The 10,472-nt window shown below is 39.4% G+C and overlaps 1 protein-coding gene across 1 annotated transcript; it reads right to left on the reverse strand.

Annotated features, from left to right (window-relative positions):
• Positions 1-6,226: 6,226 nt before the first annotated feature.
• On the reverse strand, positions 6,227-10,191 carry LOC147668681 (uncharacterized). Its single transcript, XM_086948525.1, has 2 exons — positions 10,147-10,191; positions 6,227-7,079 (listed from the first exon to the last, which is right to left on the reverse strand). The coding sequence occupies exons 1-2, from the start codon at positions 10,189-10,191 to the stop codon at positions 6,444-6,446; spliced, it is 681 nt and encodes a 226-aa protein (XP_086804651.1). The 3' UTR covers positions 6,227-6,443.
• Positions 10,192-10,472: the final 281 nt, after the last annotated feature.

A 10,472-nucleotide genomic window follows, 5' to 3' on the forward strand; every position in this document is an offset into this window, starting at 1 on the left:
ATCGGAACTCTCTGATTTTGGATTCCAACATGTCTTAGATCAGCGGTCTCCAACCCTTTCTGTAATAAAAGCTACTTATGTTTAAATGAAAATAATCCTGAGCTACTAATATTAGTGATGCAATAGTGACCACCATATCAAATATTGTCAGCAGTTATCAAATCATTGTATGAGGTAGGGTTTCCAGAACCAGGGTAAAAAAAGTTAGAGAATCTGAAATGACTGTAATTCTGAAAATAAGCACATTTTCATCTTGAGATTTAGCTTTTAAATTTTAGTATACATATGATGATTCAACCAACCAAATGCTTCAATATTAGTAGGCTGGGTTGAACACAGGAGAACTACTCATAGGTAGCTGTAGAGCTACTGGTAGCTCACAAGCTACTCGTTGGAGACACATGTCTTAGATGATTTTATGGCCTGCAACATCACTATGTTCATTGTTTCATGTCTGGACTGTATCCTTATTTGTGCCCCAAATTGGGAAACTCCTTGTCTTTAAATATAGCATTAAGGTTTATGGCCAAGGCTGTGACGCAGGGCCTGAGTTTAGCACTTGTCTTGAGAAATAGGTCAAATTGCTAAAGGCTGAATGTATGGAAAAATCATATCTCTGCATTAACAGCATTGTTTTTAAAGAGTTATTCACCATTTATTCTACAATTAGTAGAGTTGTTTTCAGAATGACATCTTGGTATTCACATAGTACTGGTATACACAAATACATGTTTTGAAGATGGTATTTATATTGCTGTAGTCACAGGTTTAAACTAGTAGAGCAGACATAGTGTATTTGCTGCAGTGTGGCAAAATACAGAGGGCAAACTATTTCTAGAGAGCGTTTGCAGGTGATTAAGAAATGAATAATACTTAAACTGTGGCACCTTAATTTACCTAATCTGCAAGCTATTGTGTTGGAAGCCATGGTCAACTTCACACTAAATATCAATTCAGCTGCCAGGCTCATCATAGGAACTAAAAGAAACTGCCACATTTCCCCTGACCTTAGAGCTCTCAATTGGCTACCATTTGAAGCAAGAGTTTAACTAAATTTCGCTCGCATGACTCCCAAAGCCCTTCACCACAAGACCCCAAGATATCTGTTCCAGAAAATGGAGCTCTCATGTGGTGACAGATCCCCCAGAAGTTCCAGCACTCTTCTTCGGAAACCACAAAGATTTGCCAAAAAGAAAACATACAACCGGGCCTTCTTTGGAATCACCCCAAGGATCTGGAATGCACTTGCCCCCAGAAACCATACTGAATTCCTCTACTGCCTCTTTCAAGAAAGATGTAAAGTTTCTACTCATGAGTAAACTTACATGAACAACGAATCTGACCCACATTACATATGTTGTCCTACTTTGTTTTACATGCCTCTGTATTTTATGTCTTTGCACATACAACTCTGTAACTATCAGGCCATAGGACATAATAACGGCATACATCATACTTTTGTTCTATGTTTCCCCCTGTAAAGCACGCTGATACCCGCCAGGATCATGTCCGCACTATATAAAACCTTCAAAATCAAATCAAAAATAAACATAACAACTCCTACATTTTGAGATGGTTAGAAATCTACTTCACAAGCTCCAGGAGGTACCGAAGGTGGTTTAGGGAAGAGGAAATGGGACCAGACCTGTCAAGCAAGAATCTCCACCATGTCTCAAGGTGGAGCAAAGATTTGACTGCAAGTGTTTTTGCATAAGGCATAAATGTTTCTGGCACCAAGCCATAGTTCTTAACATTCTCTTTTCTCTGAAACAGAAAGGAGATAGGTCCTTCAGTATAGGACTTCATTGAGGCAATCATCGTCCCTATTTTCAAAAGGAGGGATGAGGGATAGCCCCATTGCAATCATTTTATCTCTTTTTTAGATAGTTCAGTAAAGATCCTAGGCAGAGTAATTTTAGCAAAACTAGAAAAATGGGCAGTGGAAACGTGGGGCCTTTTCAATGTTTAGTTTGGGTTCCATAGAGGCCTAGGAACAATAGAGCAGACACGCAATTTATCACTTATTGTCCAAACATATACAGAGGCAAACAAGGATGTGTTCACCTTGCTTATATTGAATTATTCTGTGCCTTCCACACAGTGGATTGATCTACACTATGGGATAATGTGACACAATTAGGGGTTGACATTGCAATCATAACATTGCTCCGCAGGCTCCATGCTCACACAGTAGCAAAAGTTCGATATAGTAAGGAAGGTGATCTCTCAGAAAAATTCCATCTGTTATGGGGGTAAGGCAAGGCTGTGTTTTAGCTGAGTTTTAGCTCCTTTTCGTTTTCTTTTTCATATCAATGACCTTGAGAACTATTTTTCAGTTCTGGGAAAGACTTACCAAAAATAATCATTTGCCAATTCCCTGTACTACTTTCCGCAGATAATGCAGTCCTCATAGCAAGAACAGCCAATGGCTTTCAAACCTTGTTGAACGCTTTTAACAGTTCTTTTGCTAATTTGGTTCTTAAGGCAAATAGAACGAATTTATTTCAAATGAAATGTGGCCAAAAACTAGCTATAACTAGGAAGTTTGCTCTGGGTAGCTCAGAGACCGTAAAAGTTCCCCACTTATCTTATTTAGGTGTGCCTATTGACATTTATTTTAATTGGAACTTTTTAGTGGCCGTCAGAGTTTAAGAATTTCAAAGTTCTATTGATGCTGTTTTTAGATAAAAAAAAATCTGGGGCATAAACCTGTGAAAAAGCTGCTTTGTATTTTTAGGAGTGTTTACCTTTTGCTAGTTTTGGTGCTGGTGTCTAGGGCTATGCCAACAGTAACTGCATGGAAACCATTTTTCCATCACTGTCTCTCTGCCTGTGTGATGGTCTTTAATTTCAAAGCACAAGGCACGTTATATTATTCTCCACTTTATATGCTGCACAGAAGAGGCAATTTCTCCACCCAGTATGACTAGCATCAGGAATTAGGTCTAAAGACTTGGCCCTCGCCTATTTACATAGCTTGGGAAGCGAGGGGGTTACACAAGCTATATCAAATTATATTTTAACTGCTCTCTGGGCTCGTAGTAAATACTGAGATAAGAGGTTCTTTTTTTTTCTTTTCAACTGAATCTTTTGTATGTTTCTCTTTTAACTATGTTATGTATGGTACTGTATTTGATGCTAACTTTTATGGCTTCTTTGGACTGAATAAAGTGTTTATGACTGACTGACTGACTTCATTGACCATTTATCTGCTATTTGTGAACATGAGCTCACCGTAGAAACCAATTTGCCCGCTGAACAAAGATAAATATATTAAATATCCAAACCTCACAACCTCACAATACTTCACTTTTAACTTAACCTTTTGTCTGATGAAATTAAAAGCATCTTATATAAATGTAAACCATATGCCAACCTCTGTCATTATCATCAATGTCTGCCATGACAGAAGAAGCTTTGGGGCACCAATTGATTAGAGGTGCTAATTCAGGATTTAAAGTTGCTCTCCCACTATGGATGGGAAGAATCCTAGATCCTTGCTATGGCCTGCTTGGGAGGTGCTGGATACCTCATATTAGAGATGAGCATTTACAGACCTTGCAGACTAGATGTAGGCCCAGCTGATTGAGACCTGAATGGTAAATGGTAGACAATTTCATGTGAAAGGCTGTCCAGAAGCCATATAAACCTGCAGCCCTGTGGACTAAGACAAGTCCTGAAGCATCTCTGAATGTTCTGCACCATGATAACTTTCATTATATGTCTGAGATAATAAACAAGTGTGCTGTGAGCCTACACTACCACTTCAACTTGCTTCCCTGACACCTGACCCACTGGCTACTATTGTGTCTGATTTTATTTACTCAACATTTCCAACATTAATTGCAGAGCTCTTCAGTTGAGTATATTTGTGAATTACTGTGTTGTGTTTTCTGTGACTTCCAGATCCACTGTCACCTACTTGAGTCACTCTTCTCAACTCCCTCACAGAAATGTGCATGATTGAAATACCACTGCTTTGAAAGGAGGAAGTACAGAATGGCCAGCACAGTTCAACAGCATGATGTGGCACAGCTTTTGTCCGCCGTCTTAAATTATTAAAAAATTGTGAATAACAGATGGGTAGTAAAAGGTAGCAAACAAAGTCATCATTCACAAGCAGCATGGGCCCTAACACCAAAGGTTTTCAAACAAAACATTCGAAATTAGATGAAAGGAGGTAACCTATGTGCTGCAGACTATCTCTTCAAGCTGATAGTCCTGCAGGCTTTCAGATGTGTAAGCTGCTCTCTTGCAGTAGTAGTAGTTTTTAAATCTTTATGGCGTCTTGAGCAAAATATATTTCCTGCAGATGTTTTAATAGTGACTGTGGCTGTCCAAGTCCACTTTGCAGAAGTTGAAAAAGGTTCCCCAAAGCTGATGCACTATGTTCTACATGCGGTCTAGTTAACTGTGATGATCTGAACTGGCAGTTGCCTCTCCTGATCTTGAACTTCTTGGATTTCATGGACTTAAGGGACTCTAAAAGTAAGTATTTCCAGCAAGGAGGTAGCTGTCCCACACAGGTTTGGTCCTAACCTCTCTGTGAGCCAGGTTAAGACTCTGATTCTCTCTATTTGTGAGTCAAATGCCAGGATAAGAGTAACTCAAGCAGAGGAGGACTAGTCCTTCCAGTGTTCCTCCAACAGGCAGGTTTGCTTCTATCTGTCAGGTGTCAATGTCTTTCTCCTGCTTCTAACTGATTAGTTCTAAAGCACCAGTAGGCCTGATGGCATGGTTTTCTATAAGAATAGTATATTATTGTTAGGTTATCTTAGTGCAAATACTAACAAGTTCCTTTGGTCTATATTCCCCCATTTACTACAGTGTGATGTAGTTCCTGGTTCAGGAGCATGTAAAGTGTTACAACGAGTCTCTCAGAACTCTTTTCAAATAAATATCTTGCATGGCTTCAGGCTTCCATGAGAAACTCTTCTGCCATCCAGGTCCAACTACCACTAACCTGTTTAGTTGAGTCTACTTAAAAGGCATTTCAGCTTCTGTTGGCCTTTCCACATGATGCTCCACTGAGTAGTGGAGATAGAGTCTGGAATAAATCCCTTCTTGAAAAGATGAAAGCACAGGTTTTTACTAGCATGTTTGAGTACAGCAAGCCTTTTCATACCTTCCTCCTGGGCATTGTGAGTGTTCCCATTTAATTACAGGTTTCTAGACAATGTGTGTAGTGTTGCTAAGAGTCCTGAACAGATACGAAAACCTTCGGTCAGAAGTGCCAAAACAAAGTCAATAAACTAATGACTTATTGCAGATTTTATCTTTTCAGGCCAATATGAGATTGTCATTTAATTATTTATTTTTATCCTTCTGAAACAGGAGAACTTCAACACAACAATCAGGGGTCAAGAAAGCACTTTAAGTGTATGACAGATATTATGAAGTGTGGAAACATGTATCCCGCTCCAAAATTTCGAACTGACCCAAAGGGAACATGCAGGATGGCCTCTTTGCTTAATGCTGCCTAATAGAGTAAGCTATTGATATTTTACTAATTTCCAATTGAAGCGTGAGGCTCTGTGAAACAGTCAAACTAATGTTACAATAGCAGGGGTTGCATTTCCAGAGGAAAGTACTCAGATATAGTAAACAATGCATGTTTGGGAGTTGTTTAGTGGGCCTCTGTCCACACTAGATGCCAACAATATAGGAGTTCAAAACAAAGAAACGTAGTCAGAAATACTCTACTAGGCAGATGGGTTTCTTCCACCATTATCTCTTTCTCTCTCCCTCTCTCTCTACTTACCCCCTTTTTGATATTTTCTTGGCATTTCGGCACGTCTTTCCTTAAATCTGCTATTTTTATCCTGCTACACTCTTCCCATCTTATCACCAGCTTCCTCCTGAATATATTACATCAGACAATAGAGAGTTGTGTATAGAAATTAAGGGGGTTACCTAAAGACACAGAAAGAAGCCCACCATGACCTTTGAATTCAAGCATATACCGAAATCCGGTGAAAAGAAGCTGTATAACTACATTTCTCTGTTCGAAGCATTGCTTTCCCAAAAGATCAAACACAACCAGTGTGTGGATAAAAATCACCAGTGTGGATGTGATTTTGATGAGTCTTAGTTCTCTCTACTATTGAAAGGGAGTTAAGTCCATCCAATGCAATTTGTTTCTCTAATGTTCTACGTAATTGTAGAAAGAGTGATTTTACAAATCAATGAAAATTTATTTTTTGCACAGAATGCACTGACAAAGTGATAATTGATTCATACATTTATTTTAAAGTATTCACTGCAACTGTATACATTTTAAAAATATCAAATCCTAATTCTAGATAAAGCTTGATTGCATAGTTTTAGGCTCTTTAATTGAAGATATGTTTGTTGAATGCAGATGCTGTACAACATGCCTTAATAGATTAAGGCTTTTATTTGCAGTATTCCATGTTGTGTTTCCTTAATACAAGCTTCCTTTGTTACTTTCCCTGCTTTTGCACTTTGTCTTTACCCTGGCACTTTCCATCATATCCCTGTCCTTGGCTCTCTTTATGACCCTGTCCTTGTTTTCCATATTCTTGACCTTTTTGCTTGTCCTCTGCTTGGCCCTTTCCTTGTTTTTCTCCATAGCTTTGCCACTGGTCTTGTGCTTTGCCGCCTCCTACTTCTTTTTCTTCAGCTTTCCCCTGACCATATTCCTGGTCTTTTCCCTGATCTTTTCCCTGACCTTTTCCTGTGTCTTTCTCTTGGTCTTTCCCCATGTCTTTTACAAAATCTTTTCCGTGACCATATCCCTGGTCTTTTGGCTGGTCTTTTCCCTGACCATATCCCTGGTCTTTTGGGTGGTCTTTTCCCTGACCATATCCCTGGCCTTTTCCCTGGTCCTTTGCTTCACCTTTTCCCTGTGCTACTCCGAAGCATGTCCCTTGAGCTCCTTGTTTCTTGTACTCCTGGCCATGGCCTTGGCCTGCTTCTTGGTCTTTTCCCTTGCCAGGACTGATTCCTTGTCCTTGCTGCTGGCCATAGACTTTGTCCTGTGGTTTGTCTTGTGCTTGGTCTTGCTTTTGTCCATATTGGTCTTTTTGAACTCCGCATGTTCCTTCACTTTCTTTTCCCTAGTGAGAAAAGAAAAAGAACAAGATGGAGAAATGGTCGGTTTTTGGTTCACTAAAATTAATCAAAATCTGTTTCATGTTAAGCACAGTTATTTATCAAACAGAAGAATCTACATTACACATGCACAAGAGACACACAATCAACACACTTCCCTGGTGATCAGTGAAGCAATACCATGCACAAAACTGAACCAAGGAAGAACAAGGATATATCTGTCTAATTTGAGCCACTACAATTTCTGTACATGTCAGCAGTTCCAGTGCAAGGATTCTCATATCCTTAGTCAAAATGATATTTTCATATTTTTGGGCTCCCTTTCTTATATCAAAAAGGCAATATTTGATGCCTCTTTGTATAAACTCGTATTCCCATGTGGCATCTTGTAGTGGCACAGTAAGGCAACTGACCCCATTTGCCTTAATGCTGCACTGGGCCTGATTTGGGAAGGGAACAGCATGTAAGAAAATACAATTTTCACAGATCTACATGAAGCATATAATATCACTTAAATTTCATGAAAAGTTTAGCTTTTTTGTTTTCAAATTTTTTTTATTTCCTATTCCCATAAAGAGGTTACATCTATTTTAGCAGAGCAACTATTTCCCACGTTTTGTAACACCAACAATGTTGCCATTGATGACACAACTGATGACATTGTCAATGAGTTCAGAAGTCACATATGACAACATAGATATCAGCAGAGCATCTATGAATGCTGTGTCCTCAACTCTTCTCCTGGTTTGCTAACATGGGTGCAGAAGGGGCATGTCATATCTTACTATTTACTTTAACAACATTTATTAAATAATAGAAATGAGCTGTAACAGGTAGCCTCTTCTCTCTGCTATTTGTTAATTTTAATTTAACTAGAAACTAAGCATGATAGAGTTTCCTGTATATGTATCTCAATTGGAAGAATATTATTAATTCTACATAAAACTACTAAAGGTGCGAGAGTTGTTAAAAAAAATAAATTTGAAGTTTACTCCGTTGAGCATCTTATTATTATTGGTGGAAACTCGTGATCGTTTGGGAATTCACTAAGATTATTAGGAATACACATGCAACTTCTTGTCTTGACAGACAGATTCATGTAAATAATGATAGAAGATATATGTGATTTTTTGTTTACGAACATGAGAAATCAGGTCTGTATCCATTTCATATGGACAGTGTACAGTTGCACACATTTGTTTTTGTCTTTTGGGAAAATATGATTCGCCTGTCAGAAGACCTTTTAGCTACACCCCAGCAATTGTCTGCCAGATTCCCCTCTTCTTGTTCCCAATTGCAGCTTCTCTGCTAGGACGCATTAGCTTGCCCCCCCTGCCAGTCTCAAAACTTGAAAAATAAAACGAAAATAAAACAGACTTATTATCGTTTATTTTTCTGATTCTTGGTGTTGGGGCCATCGCAAGGGCAGTAACGAGAGGGAATGGTGGGCAATGCACATGATGGTTTGACTGGCCATCTCAGGCAGGCCAAACCGGCAAAGCGCACTGAGCTGTCTTCAAACTAGCTGCGATGCCGGTTTGGAGACAACAAAGCACAGGCTACCAGTCCCAATGGTAGTGCAAATTCACGCAGCTCCGGCCAATTCTGACACTTCTTTCAAGCATGAGTGCTGCAGAGAGGACACAGAGCAGAAGAGTGTGGGCAGCAGGTAAGTACGTTCTTTATTCCCTATTTTTAAAATGTTTTCTTCATTGTCATCCATCAACCCCCCCCCCACCCGCCAGCCACTGTGTTAGGCACTTACAATGTAAGAAATTGCAATTTATTGCGATTACTTAAATTGCAATTGTATTTAAGGAATCGCAGTTTGCGATTCCTTAAATGCAATGCTAGAAGCACCTAGAAATAGCAAATTCGATATTTGGGGACTGCAAAATACAGAAAAATTACTCTGGTCTGTATTTTGCAAAAACATTGAAAAATGCATTAAAGTGCATTTTTCAAGGTTGCAGGTTACTCACACACATGCCCTTGGGGCATGTGTGTGCGCAACATGGGTGCACATCACAATTTCAGGGGTGCAACAGGGTGTCATTTTGACACCTTTGCACCCTTGAAATTGCAGGCGCAATTTGGGAGTACTCCCAAATTGCACATGCAATTTCCCATTCATTCATGTGGGCCTGTAGGCCCATAGGAATGAATAGGAAGCCATTCCTTAATGACTCGCAATTAAGAAATCTTTAGGAATCGCCATTTTAATAGCGATTCCTACATGCATAGGCTTTTGAGAGTCCTTAATTGCGTTTCCTTAATAATCGCAATTAAGGACTCGCAAAAGCTTTTCTTGATGCATGTGCCTGTGTATTTCCACATCTAATTCTTAGGAGAAGTTTACTCACTTGGAAAAGTATGTGTGCCTAAATCTTTTTATCCCTATAAAACCAGATTGTGAATTACAAACATGGTTGTACACATAACATTGCTGCTTTTATGTTTAAAGTGCACCTACATATTCAAATAGCTTTGTATATCAGACCCTATGTACACCCATGGAGAGAGTTTTAATTTCTGTTATTTTGTGTTACATTTTTGGGAATTTATAAAGTGCTTCAATATGCTTATATCAGCTACGATGGCTTCTGCCGGATCTGCACTAGTGTTTTGTTGGATCATTTTAGTTTCCTGGAGATCATTGATGTGGGGTGAGCAATACTGGCTGATTTTGGAAGAACATTACTGGTGATTTGGGAATAACCATTACAGTAATACTGGTTGGAGTATTGGCGATACTCGCAGATAGTGGATGAGCAATACTGGCTGATGGGGGATGAACAATACTGGGATAACAATTGTCAATACTGATGGATAGTAGAAAAGTAATACTGGCTGATGAGGGATATGATATACTGGCCAAAGCATTGCCAATTTTTGCAGATGGTGAATGAGCAATACTGGAGGATGCTGGCTGGAGTTCTGGGAATGTTACTGGCCGGTAGATGAGCAGTACTGGCCGATGGAGGGATGATCAGCACTGGAATAATACACTACTGGTAGATGTAGTATTGGCTCACTGCCAGATGAAGTATGAGCAAGACTAGCAATGTTTACATCAGCAATGACAGCTGTTTCTTCGAGATCTTTGAGTATGGCCATCACAGGCGGAGGAGCAATGGATCTAAAGCACTGGCTATTGAGGGAAGAAAATTATTGGCTATGATGGATAAGGAACTACTGATTGATGTTGGCTAGCCAAAACTCACTGATGGGGCATGATCAATACTGGCTGCTGGAGTAGCTGCACTGATGGCTGATGGAGTAATGGAAATACTGGTTGATCGGGATGAGCAATAAAGGAAATCCCTTTCAAAATAAGCAAAGGGTGGTGACCTAAGTTTTCACTGCCTTGTACATTGGGAATTTAGCAGCAACAACTT

Source organism: Lissotriton vulgaris, unplaced genomic scaffold (assembly GCF_964263255.1).
Source record: "Lissotriton vulgaris unplaced genomic scaffold, aLisVul1.2 SCAFFOLD_1827, whole genome shotgun sequence".
NCBI lineage: Eukaryota > Metazoa > Chordata > Amphibia > Caudata > Salamandridae > Lissotriton > Lissotriton vulgaris.